The 25,911-nt window shown below is 41.5% G+C and overlaps 1 protein-coding gene across 11 annotated transcripts in view; it reads left to right on the forward strand.

Moving 5' to 3' along the window:
* The window catches only part of FAT3 (FAT atypical cadherin 3), a 626,029-nt gene that overhangs the window by 377,007 nt on the left and 223,111 nt on the right, over positions 1-25,911 (forward strand). For all 11 annotated transcript variants that reach the window (XM_034408488.3, XM_087894589.1, XM_087894591.1 and 8 more), the window contains exon 4: positions 16,469-16,530. In XM_034408488.3, the coding sequence (XP_034264379.2) occupies positions 16,469-16,530 (62 nt within the window). The remainder of the gene's footprint in view (positions 1-16,468; positions 16,531-25,911) is intronic.

The raw sequence follows: 25,911 nt of genomic DNA on the forward strand, positions 1-25,911 counted from the left end.
GTGGAAGGGGAAGGATACTGTAAAATCTCCATTCCCACCCCGCTCCAGAGGAAGGATACTGTAAAATCTCCATTCCCTCCCCAATCCAGGGAAAGGTTACTGCAAAATCCCCATTTCCTCCCAATCAGCTGAGACTTGGGAGGCAGAAAATTGATGGTGGTGGGGCCAGTAAGAATTTTTACTACCGGTTCTCCGAACTACTTAAAATTTCCGCTGCCGGTTCTCCAGAACTGGTCAGAACCTGCTGAAACCCACCTCTGCCCTATACCATTTCAGACAAATAGTTGTCCAATCTCCTCTTAAAAATCTCCAGTGATGGAGAACCCACAACTTCTGGAGTCAAGTCGTTCCTCTGATTGATAGTTCTAACTGTCAGGAAATTTCTCCTTAGCTCTATGTTTGATCATTACAAATATTAATGGTTTGGGGAGAAAATTGAAGAGTTCAGTCCTTAGCTGTGATGAAAATTCGTCACACCCTGAGTGGCAAACTTTGTACACATCATATATCTCTTTGATTTCTGATAAAGCTCAAACCAATTGGCATAAATTACTCTGATCAGTTTCCCAAGCTTTACTCAGTTTCCCGTGGCACTGATACATTGGGTAAAAAAAGTGGCGGAAAATTATATCATGATTGTGCGATACCAAGCTAGCCAGTAGTTAGATAGGTATTTATAGCAATTGCTGGAAGTACTAATTATATGCTAATTGCAAGCAGACTAGAATGCCATAATTTTCGTGGAAAATGAGAGAGTGACACAGTTGTTTAAAACTGTGAGGAGGCTCCATATTAACAATTAGCTGTTTAGGAGACACCAAATTTTCTCTGAAGTGGCAGACAAAAAAGGACCCAAATTTTGTTGTATATCCATCTGGGTTTCATTTATTTTCAAATGCGTAGGGGTTTTTTTGTTTTTGTTTTAAAAAACCTTTTTGATATTGTTAGAAAAAGGGGAACAACCCATTATTCAGTTGTCCTCATTCATGCTAGCGGTCCCATTCATTACAGTTAGAGCGTCTCTATTTTGAGATTGTTCACTTACGGACTGAATTTATTTTGGGATAGTTCACTTATCCTTCTCATCCTTTTTACTACCTTCTCTTTCTTACTGGTATCATTATTATGATTATGTTATTGCAATTTATATGTACATTTGAGAGTTTATGCACCAGAGACAATGCCTTGTGTATCCAATCATACTTAACCAGTTGTTGTTGTTGTTAGTTGCAAAGTCGTGTCCGACCCATCGCGACCACATGGACAACGTTCCTCCAGGCCTACCTGTCTTTACCATCTTCTGGAGTCCATTTAAGCTCACGCCTACTGCTTCAGTGACTCCATCCAGCCACCTCATTCTCTGCCGTCCCCTTCTTCTTTTGCCCTCAATTGTTCCCAGCATTAGGCTCTTCTCCAGTGAGTCCTTCCTTCTCATTAGGTGGCCAAAGTATTTGAGTTTCGTCTTTAGGATCTGGCCTTCTCAAGAGCAGTCAGGGTTGATCTCCTCTAGGACTGACCGGTTTGATTGCCTTGCAGTCCAAGGGACTCGCAGGAGTCTTCTCCAGCACCATACTTCAAATGCCTCAATTCTTTGGCACTCAGCCCTTCCTTATGGTCCAACTTTCACAGCCATACATTGCAACTGGGAAAACCAAAGCCTTGACTATACGCACTTTTGTTGGCAGGGTGGTATCTCTGTTTTTTAGTATGCTGTCTAGATTTGCCATAGCTTTCCTCACCAGGAGCAAGCGCCTTTTAATTTCTTGGCTGCAGTCCCCATCTGCAGTGATCTTGGAGCCCAGGAAAATAAAATCTGTCACTACCTCCATTTTTTCCCCATCTATTTGCCAGGAAGTGGGAGGGCCGGATGCCATGATCTTAGTTTTCTTAATGTTGAATTAATAACAATAAAGTATTCTATTCTAATTCTATTCTAGATTGAAACTTGGTATCGCAATACTCTTATATCCCAGATCTTCTGAAATTACGTCAGCCGGGAGATCAAAATTCTGTTAGTCAATCATTTAGAACTTAGCTTTCTTGTCCCCTAGACCAGAGGTCCCCAACCCCTGGGCCGCAGCCCACTACTGGGCCATGAGCCATTCAGAATTGGGCTGCAGAAGTAGCAAGTGAGTTCAGGTGTTCAATTTGCATGAGTGATGGGTGCACATGCTCGCCACTCATACAAATGGAGCTGCATGCATTTGCTGGCTATTCACATAGAACCATCCTCTCTCCCCCCCTCCCACTGGCCCGCCAACCCAGAAAGATTGGGGAACTCCGCCCTAAATGTCTATATAGCCCCAAAAGACTAAATATTTATCTTAGGAAATGTATAACCAGTGGTGGGATTCAGTTTTTTTTACTACCAGTTCTGTGGTCATGGCTTGGTGGGCGTGGCCAGAGGATGTGACGGGCAGCACTCGGCCTCCTGCACCCCCTGGGAGCAAAAACGGGCCACGGGGGGATGTGCCGCCTCCCTGCGCCCGTTTTGGGCCTAGGAGGCCTCCCTGAAGCCTCCTGGGAGTGAAAACAGACCGCAGGGGGGGGGCGGAACTACCCAGCCACACCCCATTTTGAGCCTAGGAGGCCTCCCTTTACTTACCTGGGAGCCAAAATGGGGCACGTGGGGACTCCTGGAAGGGGCGGGCCCAGCCAGCAATTTAACTACCGGTTCGCCTGAACCAGCCCAAACTGGCTGAATCCCATCAATGTGTATAACCCCCACCAACACCATCTTAATATGCCATAACTCTGGACAGCTCAAAAAGCAACATCAATAAAAACATGATAGAGGTAAGCAACTCTGGTTTATATAATTTGTTCTTTTTTTTTTTAGACTTTGAACTGGTTCATTTTCATTCCATAGTTAATATGATGGGTTTTTTTAAAAAAAAAAAAGTTTGTACTAAATTTTGTATGTATTTTGAATTCATATTTTTATTCTGAACTTTGCCAAAGGACTACGTTTTGCAGGTGATTTTTCTCAACACGATTTGTGTCTATTTTCTCCTTAATATCTGTAACTGTTTTTCTGACTTAATGAATTAATCTGCAAAATTCAGAGAACTGACAACATTTGAAATATAACTGAGTTTCAGTTCATTAATTGGTTTGAAATGTGTGAAATTAGCTACATTTGCATTAAAATGCAAACCAAATAAATTTTCTCCATTCCTCATGTGTATTAATAATATAATTTAAAGCACCCTGAGGCACAATATAAATCTCCAATATTAATACGGTGGTGATGATATCATGATCGTGATGATGACTTCAAATCGAGTCTTAGTTATGTCAAGGGAGTTTTTTCTCATACATTTGACATAATCTCGTCATTATGATAGCCACACTGGGTGGTTTGATATTATCTTTCAGGATGTTGGTTTGACTTCCCAGTGTAGTGTATAGATCCATGATGGCAAACCTATGACACAGGTGGCACACGAACCCATATCACTGGGCACACAAGCATTGTCGTAGTTCAGCTCCAACGCGTATGTGTGCGCTGGCCAGCTGATTTTTGGGCGTTCTGGTCCCACCGGAAGTTGGGAAATGGGCTGTTTCCCGCCTCCAGAGGGCCTCCGGGGTGGGTGGGGAAGGCCGTTTTCGCCCTCCCCAGGCTCCTAGAAAGCCTCTGGAGCCTGGGGAGGATGAAAAACGGGCCTACCGGGCCCACCGTGCCATCACGTGTTAAAAGTGGGGGGGAGGTGTGTGCACATGCACGGGGCGCATTGAATTACGGGTGTGGCCACGCACGTGGCCAACCTCCCCGCGCTCCCCCCACTTTTGGCGCGTGACGGCAAAAAGGTTAGCCATCACTGGTATAGATAGTTCTGCTATTCCCTGATGGTCAGTATTAACCCGACCGAAACTTGCTTAGGCTTTTGAAATAAGCCAAAGTCAGCTAAATTCCTCTTATTCGCAAACCACTTTAATGGGCCAAGTAACTTTGCAATGTGATAGAATGCTGTCTTAATAAGGGACTGGAGGCTAAAACATATGAAGAATGGTTGCAGGAACTGGGTATGTCTAGTTTAATGAAAAGAAGGGGAGACATGATAACAGTGTTCCAATATCTCAGGGGTTGCCACAAAGAAGAGGGAGTCAAGCTAATCTCCAAAGCACTGAAGGCAGGACAAGAAGCAGTGGATGGAAACTAATCAAGAAGAGAAGCAACTTAGAACTAAGGAGAAATTTCCTGACAGTTAGAACAATTAATTGGTGGAACAACTTGCCTCCAGAAGTTGTGAATGTTCCAACATTGGAAGTTTTTAAGAAGATGTTGGATAACCATTTGTCTGAAGTGGTGTAGGGTTTCCTGCCTAAGCAGGGAATTGGACTAAAAGGCCTCCAAAGTCTCTTCCAACTCTGTTATTCTATTCTATTCTAATTCCCAGGAGGGATGAAGTGCATTTCAGAGGATCAAGAGACACCAGAGTTAGATAGTTTGTGTGAGAGAAAGAGGGTGAAGACCAGAGGTGAAATCCAGCAGGTTCTGACAGGTTCCGGAGAACTGGTAGCGGAAATTTTTTTTTTTTATTGCAAAAGTTTTACAATTACATTTTCACCCCTTTTCTCCCCCCCCCAAACTTCCCAACCTCCCTAACCCTCCCTAACCCTCCCCTCCCCCCAGACTTCCCTATAATATACTCATACTCATAAAGAACCCTAATATAACACTTATATATAAACTTGAACCCCTCCCTCCCCTGTATAATTTTTCTCTTTACCTCATTACATTAAAAAATTTCCAATACATTATTTTCAAATAAAAGCTATTTGATACTTTCTAGTTTGATATTTGTTCTGAACATATTCTATCCACTTTTTCCATTCCCATTCATAAGTCTCTTGTGAACAATCTTTTAAATATGCTGAAATCTTCGCCATCTCTGCAAAACTGGCCATCTTCAAAGTCCATTCCTCAATAGTGGGCAAAGCTTCATTTTTCCAGTATTTACCTATCAACAATCTTGCTGCTGTTATCATATACAATATCAATTTTGTTTAACCCAATGTAAAACCCTTAACTATACCCAATAAAAACAGTTGTGGAGAAAATTGAATTTTTTTCTTCAAAACATTCTGCATGACCCACCAAATTTTTATCCAAAAAGCCTTAACTTTCCTACAGGTCCACCAAACATGATAATACGTAGCATCCAAACATTCACATCTCCAACATTTTGGCTGAACATTAGGGTACATACATGACAACTTTTTGGGATCTAAATGCCATCTATAAAACATTTTGTAGAAATTTTCCCTCAGATTCTGCGACTGTGTAAATTTAACATTCTGAACCCAAATTTTTTCCCATGTTTCCAGCATCACTGGTTCTTCAAAATTCTGTGCCCACTTAATCATACAGTCTTTACCTAATTCGGTTTCTGAATCTCTTTCTAGCAAAACATTATAAAGCCTTTTGATATGCATTGGACCTTTCTCTCTTATATGTCTAACCAATTCTTCCTCATGCAACATAATACCAGTTTTTTGGTCCTCTTTCCATCTCAATTGTAATTGATTATATTGTAGCCAAGTTAAATTAATCCCTTCGTCCAACAGTGTCTGCAATGTCTTCAGCTGCCATCTGCCCGCATCTGTAAAAAGAACCTCTTTATATAAAAACCCCCCGAGTGACATTATATTTGTATTCCACAAAGTATGACCAAGATCCAACCATAGCGGTATTTTATAATCCCATTTGAGTCGGTGCTTCTTCCAAACTCTCATCAAAGAATCTCTAAGTATATGACTTTTAAATACTTTATCTACTTTGTCGTCGTAAAATAAGTAAGCATGCCATCCAAATTCAAGATCAAAACTTTCTGCATTCAATATTCCAGTCTTTTTCCTTCCAAACCAATCACTTGTTAAAGTTAAAGCTGCTGCATCATAATATAGCTGTAGGTTTGGAAGTTTAAGACCTCCTCTTTCTGGAACATCTTGCATAATTTTCAATTTCACTCTCGGCTTCTTCTCGTTCCAGACAAACTTATTCACTCCAGATTGCCAAACTTTCAATTGTTTATCACTTTTAAGCACCGGAATCATTTGAAACAAAAAAAGAAATCTTGGCAAAATGTTCATCTTAACTGCTGCTATTCTTCCAAGTAGAGACAGCTGCAGTTTTTTCCAAGTCTCCATGTCTTTCTGCACCTCTCGCCACAACACCTCATAGTTATTTTGAAACAATTTCATATTTGATTCTGCAACCTGAACTCCTAGATATTTTACCTTAGGTACAGTCTCAAAACCTGCCCTCCTTTCAAGCTCATGTTTACGATCTTGTGTCATGTTTTTAGCTATCATTTTAGACTTTTTTGGATTCAATCTAAAACCTGAAACTTTACCATAGTCTTGTATAATGTCCTTCATCAAGATTATTGATTCCATTGGTTGTGATAGGGTAACAACCAGATCATCTGCAAATGCCTTTATTCTGTAATCCTCTTGCCTAATCTTTATACCTCTCAAGATATTAGAGTCCCGTATTGTATTTAGCAAGACTTCTAGTGTTAAAATAAATAAAAGTGGGGACAGCGGACATCCCTGTCTTGTTCCTTTTTCAATTTTAAACTCTGTTGTCAGACTTCCATTAATAATGATCTGTGCCTTTTGCTCTTGATAAATTGCCGAAATCGCCTGTATAAATTGATCCCCAAAGTCCATCTTTTTCAAAGTCTTTAATAGAAAATTCCAATCCACTCTGTCAAAGGCCTTCTCTGCATCCAAGAAGACCAGCACTGCAGGGATCTGTTTATTCTTCTCAAGATATTCCAATAAATCTATTACTTGCCTTACATTGTCTTTCATATATCTGCCCTCGATAAATCCCGCTTGATCATCATGAATCACCTTCTGAATTACTGGCATCAACCTGTTGGCTAGTACTTTCGCAAAAATTTTATAATCTGTATTCAAAAGAGATATTGGTCTATAGTTCTCTGGTTTTTTAGGACCGATTTGTTCTTTTGGTATCAAAGATATGTAAGCTGTTGTCCATGATGGGGGTATTTTACCCCCTTGCTGAATATTGCAAAATAAATCTCTAAGTTGTTCCACCATTTCAGCTTGCAAAGTTTTATAATACACTGCAGTCAAGCCATCCGTGCCAGGAGCTTTGGCTGTTTTTAACTGTTTAATTGCTACTATTATCTCCTCCTCTGTTATAGGATAATTCATTCTTTCCTTTTGTTGATCAGTAATTTTTGTAACTCTTTTATCGTTTAAATATTTTTCTATAAGTCCATTCTGCACCTCCTCTTTAGCATATAATTTAGTATAATAGTCCACAAAAGCTTCTTTAATTAATTTTTGTTGAAAGATTTCTTTCCCTCCAATATCAATACTATCAATAGTCCGTATACTTTGTTTTTTCCTCAATGTGTAAGCCAGCCATCTGCCCGGTTTATTAGCGTTACAAAATGTGTTATGCTTTGCATATTGTAAATTTGTTGCAACTTGTTCCGCCATAAGCATTTGAAATTGGTCTTTCAGAAGTTTTATAACACTACGTATTCTTTCATCTGTTGGATTTTTAATAAGTAACTGTTCTTTATTCTTTATTTCTATTTCCATTTCAGATCTTTTCTTTTGTCGGAACAGTCTATGTTTAGAGTTCATGTAGATAAGTACCCCTCTCATATAAGCTTTACTTGCATCCCACACAATTTCAATTGGGGTACCTTTATTCAAATTTATTTCAAAAAATTCTTTCAAATGCTTTTTAAGTTCTGTTATATTTTTTTCATATCTAAACAAATTCTCATTTAATCTCCAAGAACGTCTCTCAACCTTGTCCATCTCAATTGGTAGCGGAAATTTTGAGTAGTTCAGAGAACTGGTAGCAGAAATTTTGAGTAGTTCTCTCCCCACCTCTGCTGGTCCCAGAGTGGGGAGGGAATGGGGATTTTGCAGTATCCTTCCCCTGGAGTGGGGTGGGAATGGACATTTTGCAGTATCCTTCCCCTGCCACGCCCACCAAGTCACACGCACCAAGCTACACCATGCCCACCAAGCCACGCCCACAGAACCGGTAGTAAAAAATTTGAATTTCACCACTGGTGAAGACGGTTCCTCCGTAATAGTTCCCTGAGTAAATGGTCTATGGTTCAAGTGATTTGCTTTCGTTTGGCAAGATTTCTATCTATAGGTGTGGAAGAATAAAGAAAAATGCTTAGAGAATCTCAAGTGTCTGTCTTAGTTTTGGGAGCCTGCCATGCAGTGAATCTAAGACTTCAGTTAAGGAAGTTCATTCTTTCATATAAAGTAGGCTAATATTGCAGTCCATGACTTTTTACCTAACATATTCTTGTTCCTATTGAGATTCACCAAGTATGGAGCTAAAAGCTCTAATTCTCCAGAACAGAAGGCCATGTGCATGCGCAGAAGGCAAGCAAAGCGAGCGTGCGCACGTGCTCTCTCACATTTCCGGTGTGCGGCAAAGCGGTGGTTAAATTATGTGAAAAACCTACATCTGCTCCATATATAGAAAACAGCACAATTATAGTGCACAGAAAATTTCAGTCTCTCTTCTTTACCTGTTCTCCAGTGTAGCTGCGGAATAGGCCAGGAATGGGTTGCCACAGTCGGATCTGCCTAGAGACTGAGTCATAGTTTTTCAGCCCGCCCCTTGCCTTCCTCTCTCAGGCCCAGTTTCAACTCAGTCAGCCTGCGAAGATCCCAATCCATTCCTGGCCTCATTGGACTCAGAGTTTCTTCGTTTTTGGGCCTATTTAGCCTATTATTCCACCACTAAGGCATTTAAGTCCGTGCTGGCTAGCCCAGCTTTGCTAGCAACGCCGCCGGCGCCTTAGCCATGGGACAGCTGTAAGGCGGCCTTCTCAGATTACCGTGGCGCCATTCCACCCAAAAGCCGGGACCCAAATTACAGTTATTTAGGAGAACCTGTCCTGCAAGAAGTTTGCAGAGGACTCTCTATAAATCAGATTTAGGCCTTTGTCCCGTGAGAGGATGCACATTGCTTTTTCCCCAGCTGTGTACCTCATCTCAATTCCCATTTTTCCTAGAAATGAAAATTGAAGAGAGATTTTCACATGTTTTCTATTTTAGGGCAAGTCAAATCTATGGAAGGAAGTCTTCAGACCTCGGGTTCATTCATCCTTCGCCATGCAGTAATACATTATCTTCTTAATATGAGCTTAATACAAAAGTACTCTCAGCCCACGCTTCACAATGCACAAGTGATGCTATTAAGACATTCTGCTCAAGGAGAGATTCAAAGCCGTTTTTAAAGAGTTTCTCCTCAGGCCAGAATGCTTCGAAATACAAATTAGAGACACGGAGAGCTTACTTGCATCGTGGTTCGATGCAAATATTCAGGGAGTTCCCACGCAACTTGAAGCTGTCAGCAAATTTTTGTCAGTCATGAAATTCAAAGCCCGTGTGACGGTTCCTATTAGAGGAAACACAGGAGGTTTTAGAGAAAAGATCTTTAAAAAAGCAAAAACAAGGAGGGGGAAGTGGGTAGGGAGAAAAGCTTGATCTAAGCATCTTTTCAAAAATGCATATAAGTCACAATGTATGACATGAATTATTATTTTTTTTTAAAAATCAACTTGGAAGCCATTGAAAGGCACCTGGGCTGGGCTAAGATTTAAAATTGCACTAAGCTTACCTTTTCATTCTTAGTTCCTTTTGCAAGTGGGACATGTCTTTGGGCTCATGGGGATGCCTTCGTTGGGATGACGACGACGAAGCAAACCCCAGAATAGTAGGCTAGCTATTGCTCTGTATTATTATCCACCAAGCTCACCATTTGGGAATTCCACAGAGCCCTAATTGTAAACATCTGCTCTATCTCAAGCTTACCAAAAAGATTACCAATTAGTAAGGAGAATAGTAAGCTCCTGTTTTCTGGATGTGTTCAAACAGATGCCGGATGGCCATCTGTCAGGAGTGCTTTAAATTGTTCTCCTGTGCCAGAGCAGAGGTTGGAGTCTTCCAACTTTGTGTGATTGTGGGATCCTACAATTTTTAGTAATTTATAATAATTCCATTTGGCTTTATTGTCGTGTTTGCCCCAAACCTCAATTTGTTAAACATTGCTTCAGCTGCTAAAGATCTTTGAAATGGATTTCTCTCCCTGGGAACTGTATTTGGATTATTTTGGTAACCAGTCAAAACTTGCCCTTCAAATCAACAAAAGGCATGACGTCTTTTTTTTTTTTAATGTTATTCTCTTTTATTTAATAGGGTGCAAATTTGAGGGGGAGAAGGGGTGTTTCACTGCCAACAGCCTTACTAGTCTTCCTAGGTTTTTCCAAGAATTTTGACCTTTTCAGATCACAGATTTTTGGCACATGAGAGAATTTGAGGAAATCCATTCCTAGCCGGTCCCAGTGGAGCTACCAACATTAAATTGGTGGAGTGACATTGGTGTGATTCTCAACAGATTTGAGATTTGTCCCCAAATGAAGCACAAAATAACCTTCAGCATAAATATATTCAGAGATAATTCCCATCCTGTTTTTCTGAACAGCCTTTTTCTTTGTCGGTAAAAATATACTATGAATATTCAATGCAGAAGTTGCCAGGGGTGTTAACATGTAACTAATTCTCAGAATAAGGTAATAACATAAAATCTCAGTGGTCTGTTTTAGAAGACTGGAAAACAAGAAGTTGTGTCATGTCTGCTTTAAATTTTGTCGTGATAAATCTTTAGGAGAGTTGTTTGACACCGTTGACATAAAATTACAGTAGTAAATACATCATGAGAACTTGTATAGACCTGGATTTTAAGAGGAAATGATGTCTGTTACTTCCAAGTGACTGTTAAATCCATATTCATCTCATTTACATTAATTTATGTCATTGCATAATTGTATAATTGAGATAAGCGCCATCATTTGCAGGAAACCTCCTTTTAAAGGATAATCTATTGATTTAATAGGGAAATCTTTCCACAGTGACACCAGTCCATTAAATAAGTTAAAATACCAATGAAAATTTTGCATGTTGTCTGCAAAGTCTGTTAAACTGAAGTCAGCTGGACCATACTTATATTGTATTATAGTGGCATCCTGTTTCAACTGAAGGGACATGGTGGCTCAGTGGCTAAGATGCTGAGCTTGTCGATAGAAAGGTCGGCAATTCAGCGGTTCGAATCCCTAGTGCCGCGTAATGGGGTGAGCTCCCGTTACTTGTCCCAGCTTCTACCAACCTAGCAGTTGGAAAGCACGTAAAAAATGCAAGTAGAAAAATAGGAATCACCTTTCGTGGGAAGGTAATAGCGTTCCTTGTGCCTTTGGCGTTTAGTCATGCCGGCCACATGACCACGGAGACATCTTTGGACAGCGTTGGCTCTTCGGCTTTGAAATGGAGATGAGCATCACCCCCTAGAATCAGGAACGATTAGCACACATGTGCGAGGGGAACCTTTACCTTTACCTTTATAGTGGCAACAATACTGAGCTGAGATCCAGGAAATTCTGATTGAAGTCCTTTGATATGTCATTTTCTGTGAATTTGAAACTCCCGTCTGCAACATCAATATTTTCATACAAGCACACGTGTTGGTGTGCTATGAGATTCTACATTAATGGCTGGGTGACTGGGATATTTACACATCATTACCCTACTCTAAAAAAATATTTGAACCTTTGTGTTGTGGAGACTATCAACTTCCATCCAGTTTTAGTATTTAAGGCTTGTTATGGATGTCACCAGAATGAATAGGTCCTCAGCTTTCTGGACACTTGTAGGAGATGAGTAGGCTGAGCCTAAGGGTGGAGTTAAACATGTCATCAGTTTGGAATTGCCGTGCAGCCACAAGAAACCCAAGTCCAGGCCCCCACCCCCGCCCCCGTGAATTCTGTTGACCCTTTACCTTCACCAATTTGACTTGACTATTATAGACTAGATTATTTTGTATAGGTACCATGTAATAATTTTTGGGTGCTTTAAATTCACTCCAGATCTTAGTTATTTGCATTTGACAAAACTTTAATGGAGAATAAGGGCAGTTGAAACAGGATGACATAGGACACAATAATCTGGCGAAGTAATCATTAAACCAACCTTCCTTCCTTCCTTCCCTCCCTCCCTCCCTCCCTTCTTTCTTTCTTTTTTCTTTTCTTTTCTTTTCTTTTCTTTTCTTTTCTTTTCTTTCTTTCATAAAACTGCCCAATTCAAACAATGTGACTCTTGGTAGCAAACAGTAACAAAAAAAAAAAGAAGAAGCCCCAAGCAAACAATAAACTGAAGAAACCCACATAACAGTAAAACAAGCTCCAAATGTAATTATGAAATGCAGAATATAAAATGGTGTCTATGCAGTGTACTATAAAGAACCAAAAAGAGATTTCCACCTGTAGGGAATTGCGAGGTGGGAAAGTCAGATCTTCACAGTTTTCCTAAAGGCAAACTGAATTGCGGCCTGTTGCATATTTTGGGGAGAAGGGGAAGTTATTGATAACAATTCTAAAAGCCGATCACCTCACTGTCCTACATTGTCATTTTATTACATAATTGCAGTGGCCCAGTCTCCAGTAAATTCTGAAGATTGCAAAGATAGGTTGGACTGAAAGGTGTTTACAGGTAGTCCTCAACTTGCAACCATTCATTTAGCGACCTTGTGAAGTTATAGCTGCACTGAAAAAAAGCAATTTACAACTGCTCTTCACACTTACGACTTGCATTCCTACGGTCACGTGATCAAAATTCAGGCACTTACGTAACAACTGGCATGTATTATCAACAGTGGGGTCATGGGATCACATTTTGCAACCTTCCCAGCTAATTTACAACAAGCAAAGTTGATGGGGGAAGACAGATTTGCTTAACAATTGCATGATTCACTTAACAACTGTAGCAATAGCACTTAGACTTATATACCGCTTCACAGTGCTTTTACAGCCCTCTCTAAGCGGTTTACAGAGTCAGCCTATTGCCCCCAACAATCTGGCTCCTCGTTTTACTGACCTGGGAAGGATGAAAGGCTGAGCCAACCTTGAGCCTGGTGAGATTTGAACTGTCAAATTTCAGGCAGCTGGCAGTTAGCAGAAGTAGCCTGCAGTACTGCACTCTAACCATTGTGCCACTGCGGCTCATAATTGACTGTAACTACAACTGTAACTAAAAGTTGTCAAATCGGGCACAACTCACTTATCAACCCCCTTGCTTAGCGATGGAAATCGTGGTCTCAATTATAGCCGTGACTTTAATGACTATTGTAGGACTAGCTCAGGGGTCTGTAACCTTAAATACTCAAAGAGTCATTTGGACCGTTTCCCACAGAAAAGAAAACACAAGGAGCCACAAAACCTGGATGGGCGTGGCCAACTCGATGTCACTCACTTCAACCAGTCACATGACACACACACACACACCCAGCCACACCTACCCAGCCAGTCATTAGGGCAGAGAAGTAGTTGTTAAAAAACACTGGGAACCACACAATCCTTTTGACATATCTCTCTCTCCCCTCTCTCCTCTCTGTATCTCTGTCTCTGCCCTGGCCGCTTCTCCATCCCCTGCTGTCGCCCTTACCTTTTCAGGCCAGGTGAGGAGTGACTGGGAGGGGAGGGCGAGAGGCAGGACCAGCCAATGGTGGGATCACCTGACAGGGAGCCACAGCAGAGGCCCAAAGAGCCGCATGTGGCTCCGGAGCCGCAAGTTGCTGACCCCTGGACTAGCTGTACAGTCGGTAGTCTCTAGGTTGACAGATGTTCTCTTCTCTCCATGAAGAAATGCCATAGTAGGGAAGCCCAACCTCATCATTCTACAAAAGAATGGTGAATACAAAAGAATTCCTGCTTTGTTCAGTCATGCCACAAACTCTACTCCCCATATATCCAGATGTCACCCATGATCGAGCACCTGTATATCTCAGATCCTTACCTCCTAACCCTTCATTCTCCATTGGTCTTGTGTTATCCACCATAATCCAAGATAGAATGGCTTTTTCATTTACGGTTAGCCATCGTTACATCTCCAGCTCATTATAACTCTGACATAACTAAGCTTTTCTGCTGCATATGGTGCATCTGGGATAGGCAATTATGTAGTGATGTTTGATTTATAGCCTATCTTAATGTATTCAACACAAGGCACTTGGCTGCATTAGAAAAATAAAGAGCTGGTGTTGTTTCGTTTTTTACTATTCTTTGGGGAAGAACAAAATATATCTTTAGCCTTCGCTGGCAGTTCAGTTGTTGGTGGTTGTGCATAGCAAAATTTGTAAATAAGATAATTTATGCTCTTTTTCAACTCTCAAGAGGTGCTTAAAATGTCAACGGGAGTAGACCACATCCAAATCAAGACAGACAAGTGAACGCTCATCCACACTCCCAACAACGACAGGTTGTGACTTGTATGGCAAACAGCCCTATCTGCGCTAGGAGTTTTTTTTATAGGTTTTATATCACTATAATGCTCATGGCTTCTTCCTAAATATCCTGGGAGTTGCATTTCGGAGAGCATACCCACAATTTCTTTATTACAATTCCAAGTGTTTCCTCTTTCAGAACTACAGCTTCTAGATGTTGTGGGCAGGAGAAATTAGCTTCTGATTCAAGTCAGTGATGTGTGTAGCCCTCTGGGTTATTACAAATGCACCACTCCTCCATTCTGCTGTATTGTTGAAGCCCAGTCATTCTTCATCAGCAGTTTCTGGAGATGCTACCGACTATTTAGGCAACAAATTGCTTTTGTAGAGATTTATTGCAGGATGGCGCAATTGTACGCCTGCCCTTTCGTAAGTAATTCTGATCAATGGAGCTTATTCCAATTTAACTGTGCATAGAATTTCATTCTAGATTTTGGATCACCAATTCACGCTCTATTTCTCAGGGATTAGCTACATGGTTGACAGCAAGATCTCGGCAGCTCTACTCTTGTGTGGGCTTTGTGAAACCAATTTGTGCTTGGTGCATAAATAGCAAAATCAAAAATACTGGATTAAAAGAAGTGCGGATTACGAGACAGAGAAGGCATTTAAAGTGAAAATACACAGGGTAGGCCAAGAGAATTACCCAGATAAGGATTCTTTGCTAGATATACGAAAGAAACCAGCTGGAGTTTTAAAAATTAAGGGGAAATACACATGACAAACCAAAAGAATGACCTGGATAATGTATTTTTATTAGATTTAGAAAAAAAAGAGGCCTATGCGATAAGTCAGAAGAATTGAAGAGAAAGTAAATCCTACAACAGTATTTTAAGGAATTAAAGATGATGTTTTTTCAGAAGTAAAAGGAAGGAATATAAAGATGGTTTATTTGATCGATCACTTAAATATGAGCAAGCATATTTGAGGGGCTGCCACAAAGTAGAGGGGTTCAACTTATTCTTCAAAGCACCTGAGGGCAGGAGAAAAAGTAACAGATAGAAGCTTATCAAAGAGAGATCCAACCTAGAAATAAGGAGAAATTTCCTGACAGTTAGAACAATGGAATGAATTGCCTTCTGAAGTTATGGGTGCTCCATCACTGGAGGTTTTTAAGAAGATATTGGATAGCTGTTTATCTGAAATGGTATGGGGCCGTGATGGTGAACCTATGGCACGCGTGCCACAGGTGGCACTCAGAGCCATATCAGTGGGCACGGGTGTGTTGCCCTAGCTCAGCTAATTTTGGGGCCTTCCGGGCCCACTGGAAGGCTATTTCCGGCCTCTGGAGGGCCTCCGGGGGGGCATTTTCGCCCTCCCCAGGCTCCTAGAAAGGCTCTGGAGGCTGGGGAGAGCAAAGAATGGGTCTTCCAGTCCCACCGGAAGTCGGCAAACAGGCCATTTCCGGCCACTGGAGGGCCTCCGGGGGGATGGGGAAGGCTATTTTCACCCTCCCCAGGCGAAAAATGGGCCTACTGGGCCCACCATGCCATCGCGTGCCAAAAGCGGGGGGAGTGCAGGGGTGTCACGCGTGCCTGTGTGGGGGGAGCGGGGTGCACTGAATTATGGGTGTGGGCACATGTGAGTGTGACCCCCCCTGCACTCCCCCGCTTTTGGCACACGATGGCAGAAAGGTTAGCCATCACTGGTATAGGGTCTCCTGCTTGAGCAGGGGGTTGGACTAGAAGACCTCCAAAGTCCCTTCCAACTCTGTTAATTCTGTTAGCCCTGCAGATGGTTGGTATTGTGAAAGTGTCCTCTTCACCTTTTTTAACTTTTTACATTTGAATGCTGTTACCCCTGTCTTTTCATTCTGTTTTTGACTTCATTCTTGTTTATACAGTTACGTGATGTTTTCATCATAAGCCTCCCAGAGTCACTTACAGTAAGATGGGCAGTATTGAAATCAATAGATAAATAAATAATTGATAAAACAAATTTAGCCTATATCATGTGATTTTTATTACAGTTCCAATGAATTGCGCACAGCCCAACCTGTGAGAATAATCACAGTCGGATGAAGCAGAAACATTTGCTATTTGAGATAGATATGCTCTATGTTAGGCCTCACATTTACTGAAAATATTTCTGTGTTTTTTTTTTCCCTTACAGGGCTCATAACCACAACTTCAAGAAAGCTAGATCGTGAACAGCAGGCAGAACACTTTCTTGAGGTAAGACTTAGATGGTGAAAGGACAATCTTGCTCATAGATTTTGCACAAATGAGCTGTTCAACTATGGAGATTCTCAGTCATCCAGGTTGTCCCAAAGGTGCTTTTTCAAAAGGCAATTGGACTTTGTTTTTCCTTGAAGACGTTTCGCTTCTCATCCAAGAAGCTTCTTCAATTCTGATGGAATGGTGGAGGATGGAAGGATTTGTATTCCTAGCATCTTCTAGTCCAGGGGTCAGCAACCTGTGGCTCTGGAGCCGCATGTGGCTCTTTCACCTCTCTGCTGCAGCTCCCTGTCACTCAAAATATGTGTCACAATGTGCGACACCCCCCGGCATGCAATTTATTGAGCTTTTCAACCCCGGGTAGGCCAACCATGGATAAATCCAAGAAAAGAAAAGTTTAAGAAGAAAACAGAACGTTCAATTCAACTACATATGCTAGTTTTGTGGCCGCTCAAGAAATAGTCAGGCACGGGAAGGGTTTTGTTAAGGATATTGTTGTGTTAACCAACCAACAGAGCGTAAAGCACAGGGAAACGGTGCTGAGAGCGATGAATAAAATACATACAAACTGGTTTATCAAAGTTTTTACTTTGTGGCTCCCGGTGTTTTCTTTTCTGTGGGAAACGAAATGGCTCTTTGAGTGTTTAAGGTTGCAGACCCCTGTTATAGCCCAGTGACCAGATGGCTGCAAGAAATATAAATCCTTCCATCCTCCACCATTTAGTCAGAACTTAAGAAGCTTCTTGAATGAGAAGCGAAACATCCTCAAGGAAAAACAAAAGTCCAGTTGCCTTTTCTTTCTTCTGTTCACTATCCTTCTTCAATTCCCTAAGCATACTTGTGTATTTCAGGTGAGGACTTCTGAGCAAAAGTGGAAGCTCAGAACTATATCACGCTTTAGAAGATCCTATTGTTCCTTCATATTGTTAGGAGAAACTAGCGTCATGGGAAATCTCTATTTTTTTCCATTGTTCTTTTGCCATCATGGGTGGAGATTGTATTTCACCTCAGTCTTTTAAGTGTTCCAAATCAGATAAAGGATTATTTTGTTTTCCCGAAATAAGACCGAGTCTTATATTAATTTTTGCTCCAAAAGACGCATTATGGCTTATTCTTTTTTTTTTCTTTTTTTTTAATTTGATTTATATGCCGCCCTTCTCCGGAAACTCAGGGCGGCTTACAATGCGTTAAGCAATAGCCTTCATACTTTTGTATATTTTTATACAAAGTCAGCTTATTGCCCCCACAAACTGGGTCCTCATTTCACCTACCTTAGAAAGGATGGAAGGCTGAGTCAACCTTGAGCCTTGGAGAGATTCGAACCAGCAGAAATTGCAGGCAGCTGTGTTAATAACAGGGTGCACTAAACCACTGTACTATCAAGGCTCGTAGTTTTTGGGGAAATACAGTACTAAACGTCTCTGTCTACTGACGATCTTAACCGGGACTTATTTTTGGGGTAGGGCTTATATTACGAACATCCTGAAAAATCATACTAGGGCTTATTTTCCAGTTGGGTCTTATTATATAGCAGCCCTGAGTCTCCGGAGAAAGGCAGCATATAAATTGAACTAATAATAATAATAATTTTCAAAGAAACAGAGTAGAAAATGGCTATCAAATAGAGCTAGATACAGATTAGGAGTTGCTTTATGGCAGAGCTGTCAAACTCACGGCCCACGGGTTGGATGTGTCGTGTGCTCACCATACCCAGTTTAGCAAAGGGGGGGGAGTCCTGATACATCATGTGAGGACGCCATGACGACACGAGTTTGACAGCCCTGCTTTATGGTTTGACCTCAGTTTGGTATTCTGAGTCCTCTTTCATTCTACCTGGAGAGAGGGTGGGAGAGGGAGAGAGAAAAAGAGAGGTGGGCAGAGGTGGTATTCACTTACCTTCGCTACCGGTTTACAAATGTCAGCACATATGCCACCTCCGCGCATGCGCAGAGCCTTCCACGCATCCGCAGAGCGGATATTATTTAATGATAGGGTGAGCAAATTAACGTCCTGTCTTTCCAACTCTTTGCACTTTTCTTGAGTTAAATCCCAAGGGTGGAAGTCATTCGAGAATAGATCTCCTTGGGCTTTTTCAATAGGGTGTCTGTCAGGTTTCGATATCGTCTTCAAATAAAATAAATTGCATTTCCAAACAGATAGTCTTTGAAGAAATCTTTCATTTTATTAAGCACGACAATCTGGCCCCGATCATGGCGTAGCCAGCTCTGGCTTCCTGACCCCAAACCCTCCCTTTCCGTTCCCCAAATCTCTGCGTCTCATTGGCCTTCTTCCAAATCACTCTCCCCATATCTACTACCTAAGCTCCGAGGAATGCCCCCCACCCCCTCTCATCTCTTAGGGGATATTATCTTCAATGAAAATAAGTAGGTGAAGTGTCAAGCATCCTCTTGCCAGCTGGCCCCTCTTCTCCTTCTTATGTCAGCACTAGAGTAAATGCAGGTTGAAGTGCTGACAGTGTCCTTCAACAATTTTTGGAGAATTGTATCTTCAGCCCATGACATTAAGGACACCGTTTATCTCATTTCTTTTTTCCACAAATTGGCTGAAGAATTTCAAAACGGCATATTTGCCCAGCTCTACAATCCAACCTGTCTTCTCTTTCCTGATATTGCTTCAGGTCTTTTGAGACTAGAAATCAAAAGATGGACTGATGCATAGATACAAATATGGAGGCTAGGGGTGGCCTTCAAAAATATTAGCAAGAGCTGCTCTGCCCAGTTGCTGGGTGGGCGTGGCCATAGTGGGCATGACCTAGTTGGCCTCCTGCACCACGGTGGGGGGGGAGGTGTTGCCCTCCCCAGGCTCCAGAGGCTTTTCTCGAGCCTCCGGGAGGGCAAAAACAGCTCCCCAGGTTCCAGAGACCCTCTGAAGGCTAAAAATGGGTCGGTTTCCGACCTTCCCGAACTTCCGGTAGGCCCGTTTTTCACCCTCCCTGAGCCCCCACGCACACCCTGCAGTTACCTGCATCCAAAATGGGTCGTGTGGGGACTCCTGGGAGGGGCGGGGCAGGGTGGGCGGGGCCAGTCAGGAGTGGGATTTGGGGGTTCTCCAAACTGCATAGAATCTTAGCTAGAGGTTCTCCCGAACCCCTGCGAACCTCTAGCAGCCCACCCCTGATGGAGGCCCAGGTTAATGTTATCTCTTCCCTCTGCCCACGCTTAAAACATTCAACACCTTTTTTCCCAAACAACAAAACTGTTAAAGTTTAGCCCTAAATTGTCTGAAGGACTAGGTTTTCTTTTATGACATTTGCAAAGTAGTTTCTGAAATGTTTGGCTCTTACCATGTTTAATTAACCTCCTGGGGGAGACTTTAATTGTCAGTATTACCATGGTCTCCCTGTTTTACCATTAAATCTTTCCGGATTTTTTTTTTTTTTTCATATTCTTCCTCCCTGATTGGCATTGAAAGAAAATAAAATTGGCTCCTTTTGAAAAGATATCTAATTGCTGGTGGAGTTAAAAGCTTCCCTTCCCCGTTCACATGGTGTGAGAATGTATGGGTGTTGATGGGCCCTGATGTGGACAGAAACTTAAATTGTTTCGACTTGTTCTGAATTTGACAGTGATGTAATACCCTTGAAGTCGCTCATAAAAATTTGCCCAAAGCTGAAATAAATGGAAAGAACTGAAAGCAAAATTTGAGATCTCTAAAAAGAATAAACATATTCACTTGGTGAGATTTGTGTTTTTGATTTTATTGTTCATTATGATGATGGGAAGGGGTATTTAAGATAAATGTCTCCGAGTAGTAGGAGCTGCTAACTGTATCTGTGTTGTTGTTTGATGCTCCAGAGTATATATTCCTTCTTTATATTCCAATATATATCATCTCTGTACTTATCGTATTTTTTGGAGTATAAGATGCTCCGGAGTATAAGATGCACCTTAGTTTTGGGAGAGGAAAATAAAAAATTCTGCCTCTGCCTACCAGCATCCAGGGTATTCATCTGGCTAGCATCCTGTCAGTAGGTGAGACTGTTTGGAAACTAAAACAGTATTTGTTGTGTGAGCAGCAAGGAAGGAGACAGCAAGGAGCCTGGGCGTCGCTTAGGTCAATTGTTCTAAAGCTGCATGCTGTGTTGATCTCTGAAACTAAAACTGAAACTGAAACTCCTTCTTGTGTTTTGCTTGCTGCTGCAAACTCTGACAGTCCATGCAGCAAATAGCAAGGTCAGCTTCAGCACATTATTGAAGCCTGATTCAGCACGAGCAGCTGATTGGCGGTGGATCGGCCTCCTGGAATACCCCCAATCAGCTGTTCCAGGCTGAAGGGATTGCCATAGACCATCGCCTCCTCCGTGCTTCGCGTTTTTGGCTACATTCAGTGTATAAGACACACCCAAATTTTCACCCTCTGTTGGGGGGGGGGAGTGCGTTTTATACTCCGAAAAGTATGGTATCTATATGCTATTAGAACTCTTGTCATGACCTTTAACTGGGTAAAATGGTGCATCATCAGGCAATGTTTTTTGAACCAAAGTACCTCAAATAGACTAACTTACAAATTGTGTCCAAAATCCAGGACCCATGACTCCAGTGGATTTGAAATTTGGCAAATGTTATAAAATAAACATTTCCTGTTTATTGATGTTTGACTGTGCTATGTAGTTCAGCATGGGCTGTCGGAAATGACCAGGATGAGCTCGAGGGAGAAGTTAAGCCAGGGGTGAAATCTAACATTTGTTACTACCGGTTCTGTGGGCCTGGCTTGTTGGGGGTGGGGGGGGGGTAATGTGACTCAGTGGGCATGGCCAACTTTTTTTTTTAACTTTTAAAAGCATTTTTTCTACAAAAAATTTGCAGAAAAGAATGCTTTTAGAAGCCTCTGACGATCAGGCAACTCAGCTGGGATCGCCAGAGGCTTTTAAAGGCATTTTTTTTTCTACGGCCGAAGAAGTTGTAGAAAAAATGCTTTTAAAAGCCTCTGACATCCCAGCTGAGCCGCGCAATGATCAGAGGCTTTTTTTTTTTTTTTTTACTTTTAAAAGCATTTTTGGAGCCGAAGAGGTTGTAGAAAAAATGCTTTTAAAAGTAAAAAAAAAACAGCCTCTGATCATTGCCCAGCTCAGTCACACAGGTTGTGTTGTTTACAATTAATAATCAGATAATGCTTTCAGAATTGCTAGACCCTAAATAGTTTAGTAGCTTGCATGCCAAGACATGCTTTTGATAGATTAGTAGAACTAGATAAGCATTCAAAAATAATTCCCTATTACAGATTGAATATTTTAGTGATCTCTCAGGAAAAAAATAGATGCATCCGTAATTAGTTGTAGGATATTCTAAATTGATATGTACATTTGTTTAAGAGGTACAAGTCAGGCAGAGTGAAACTATTTCCCTAACTTTAATATGCATATATTCTATCCCCCACCAGGCTTTATAATCTATTGTTGATAGATGCCATGTGCAAATGTGTGTGAACCCAGCAAAGTGAGACCTATCACCATCAATTTTATATCTCACAGATGCCTTATTAAAAAATAACAATGATGGATGTAATGTTCTGGTATTTGTACCAAGTTGGTGTGGAACAGTGTTCCTCAACCTCAGCTCCTTTAAGATGTGTAGGCATCAACTCCTAGAATATTGTTTGCAGGAATTCTGGGGTTGATGTCCACATATCTTTACGTTGGTGGGGTTGAGAAACATTCATCTAGAAATGGAAATGGTAAACTGGCAAGGTAAGGAGAATCCAGAAGTGATCCTATGATAGGCGTTCCCCTTCAGTATGGCTTGTATCTTTGGGAGAAGACTGAGTTGTTCCACCCTAGATATCCCATACAAGCCACCATGACATCACTTGCATCTTGGCATTATACAAGTAATGAAATCCATGCCCATTTCTGTGATGATTTCATAATACATTTGAGGTCCAGATATGGGAGTGAAATGGCATTGGTCACACTCACGGACAATCTGTGGCAGGAGTGGGATGGAGGTGATTGGACTTTGGTTTTTATGTTTTTGTTGTTGTTAGCTGCGAAGTTGTGTCCGACCCATTGTAACCCCATGGACAATGTTCCTCCAGGCCTTCCTGTCCTCTACCATCCTCTGGAGTCCATTTAAGCTCACGCCGACTGCTTCAGTGACTCCATCCAGCCACCTCGTTTTCTTGTCGTCGCATTTTTCTTTTGCCCTCCATCGTTCCCAGCATTAGTTTCTTCTCCAGTGAGTCTTTCCTTCTCATTAGGTGGCCAAAGTACAGTATTTGAGTTTCCTCTTCAGGATCTGGCCTTCTAAAGAGCAGTCAGGGTTGATCTCTTCTAGGACTGACTGGTTTGATCACCTTGCGGTCCAAGGGACTCGCAGGAGTCTTCTCCAGCACCAGAGTTCAAAGGCCTCAATTCTTTGGCGCTCAGCCTTCCTTATGGTCCAACTTTCACAGCCATACATTGCAGCTGGTTTTTATGTTACCTGGTAAAATTAACAAGAGTTCTTCCAAATTTCCTATTCCAACTCAAATGACAGAAAGAGAAAATTGGTGGTTACTTCTCTCCACTGTCCTTTGAGAAATGCAGTACAACGCTGAGTGATACATATCAGAAGAATTGAGGGGGGTAGTTTATACACTACTTTCATAGCCGTGTTTTTTTCACTTTTCTTTTCTTTTTCATTTCTCACCAAGCACAGAACATTTTAGTAGATATTATTTGACTCTACTCAAGAAGATATTATTTGACTCTGTTCATTCCATGTTCTTGGTTCCCTAGTTGGGCCCATTTTGGTAGCTCTAACAATGGTCAGCCTTGGAAGTCCATGACAGATTTTGTTTTCCACCTTTTGTTAGAGATTATTTCCCTCTCTTCTTTTCAGCGGCAGCAGCCCTACCTTATTCTGCAGAGTTGAGATACGCCTTAGAATAGACCACAGTAACGATATCATTGTAAGCATGTTATAGGGTAGCTTTATTGAAGAAGTTTTCCTGCCCGCCATGCTTTAGACAATTAGTTGTCTGCTTTCATTCAGATAGCAAACGAAATGACAGCTGACTGATAGGCACACTGGAATATCCTCAGATAGGTATATTCCCAGATTCTTTTTTTTTTTTTCCCCATCCGCTTAGTCTCATCTTGAGAAAATATAAATTATAGTCTGTTCTGGTCTGCCAGTCTGCACGTGCTGTTTGATGGAAATGAAATGTTTAATCCAGTTACAGCTCATTGACTTGCACACTGATGCTTAAAAAAAGAAAAAAAAGAAAGAAAGAAAATAGATCCAAACTGTTATTTTTCCAGTTCCAGTATTGAGCAATTTTGGAATGAGGTCAAGCAAATGTGGAGCCATTCATATCTTCATAGACAAGCAGGCAGTTCTAAAATGAACTCTCTCTCTCTCTCTCTCTCTCTTTTTTTTTTTGGCCCACTGAGTTTAAGGCTATTTTTTTTTTCTTAAAACAAAACCCTCTTGTCTTCAAAAGCTCTTCACAAGAACACTTAATATTAATGGAACAAAGCTTTCAGTTTGCATGTTTTCAACTTTTCATCAGGACCCCCTCCCAACCTTAATTTTCTTAAACAATTTTTTTCCATGTCTATGTTTTTAAGGAGAACACAGTGGCTCAGTGGCTAAGACGCTGAGCTTGTCGATCGAAAAGTCGGCAGTTCAGCGGTTCGAATCCCTAGTGCTGCATAACGGGGTGAGCTCCTGTTACTTGTCCCAGCTTCTGCCAACCTAGCAGTTCAAAAGCACATAAAAAATGCAAGTAGAAAAAATAGGAACCACCTCTGGTGGGAAGGTAACAGTGTTCCGTGCGCCTTTGGCGTTTAGTCATGCCAGCCACATAACCACGGAGACTTCTTCGGACAGCGCTGGCTCTTTGGCTTTTAAACGGAGATGAGCACTGCCCCCTAGAGTCGGGAACAACTAGCACATATGTGCGAGGGGAACCTTTATCTTTACCTATGTTTTTAAGAATATAATTTAGCTATTACGTTTTTTAAAGGGTTGGATTGTCATGTTAGACAATTTGGTGTGATGCTAATATGTACAATAATATTTTCCTTTCTTTTCCTCTCCTCTCCTCCTCTCAACTCCCCTCCCCCTCCCCTCCCCTTCCCTTCTAAACGCTCTGATCACAATTATGTGTAATGGCCAATAATTTTGAAATTACCCCAATAACATTTGGAAGATGCCAGTATGAGAAGCTTTTTTAAACATTTCTCCCAGAATGCATTGAGAATGGAAATTTATTTGATTTTTATTTTAGATGACACCTACACAAATGAGCCACCGTCAAGATGAGTGTGGTGACAACTTGGAACAATCCCTGAATAACATGCTATCTGAGTTTTGTGTTCCATACATATGTAGATGGTTGCGGGTTGTGATAGCTAGGGAGAAGGCTTATGATTTTCCCAGAAGTATGTCTGCTGAAAAGGAACCTGTATCTCACGCAGTAGCTCTACAGCTGTATTCCCTGGGATAGACCCTATGTTTTCCAGAGATGAAGCAGATGGGTCATTAAAGCTACATCCAAACTATGTAATTTAGACAGGCCAAATAAGGATCATAAAGGACAGTTGAACAAAGAGTGAAAGCCTCACACCATTACAAAAATGATTAAGAGGTTCAGAATTTCACTCTTTGTCATCGCCATATGCCGTATCGGCCCAACAAATCAGCAGTTCTGTCCAATGGTTATTTTTCCTGATTATACAGTATGAGAAAGCAAGGTAGATATCTATCGTTTGTTAGATAGATAGATAGATAGATAGATAGATAGATAGATAGATAGATAGATAGATAGATAGATAGATAGATAGATAGATAGATTGATAGATATGGATAGATGGATGAATGGATGATAGATCGATGATAGATAGATTGTTGTTGTTGTTAGTTGCAAAGTCATGTCCGACCCATCAGGACCCCATGGACAATGTTCCTCCAGACCTTCCTGTCCTCTACCATTCCCCGGAGTCCATTCAAGCTCAAGCCCACTGCTTCAGTGACTCCATCCAGCCACCTCGTTCTCTGCCGTCCCCTTCTTCTTTTGTTCTCAATCTTTCCCAGCATTAGCCTCTTCTCCAGTGAATCTTTCCTTTTCATTAGGTGGCCAAAGCATTTGAGTTTCATCTTCAGGATCTGGCCTTCTAAAGAGCAGTCAGAGTTGATCTCCTCTAGGACTGACCGGTGTGATGGCCTTGCCATCCAAAGGACTTGCAGGAGTCTTCTCCAGCACCAGAGTTCAAAGGCCTCAGTTCTTTGGTGCTCAGCTTTTCTTATGGTCCAACTTTCATAGCCATACATTGTGACTGGGAAAACCATAGCCTTGACTATATGCACTTTTGTTGGCAGGGCGATGTCTCTGCTTTTTAGTAAGCTATCTAGATTTGCCATAGCTTTCCTCCCC

Source organism: Pantherophis guttatus, chromosome 5 (assembly GCF_059756535.1).
Source record: "Pantherophis guttatus breed Tessera chromosome 5, ASM5975653v1, whole genome shotgun sequence".
Taxonomy (NCBI): domain Eukaryota; kingdom Metazoa; phylum Chordata; class Lepidosauria; order Squamata; family Colubridae; genus Pantherophis; species Pantherophis guttatus.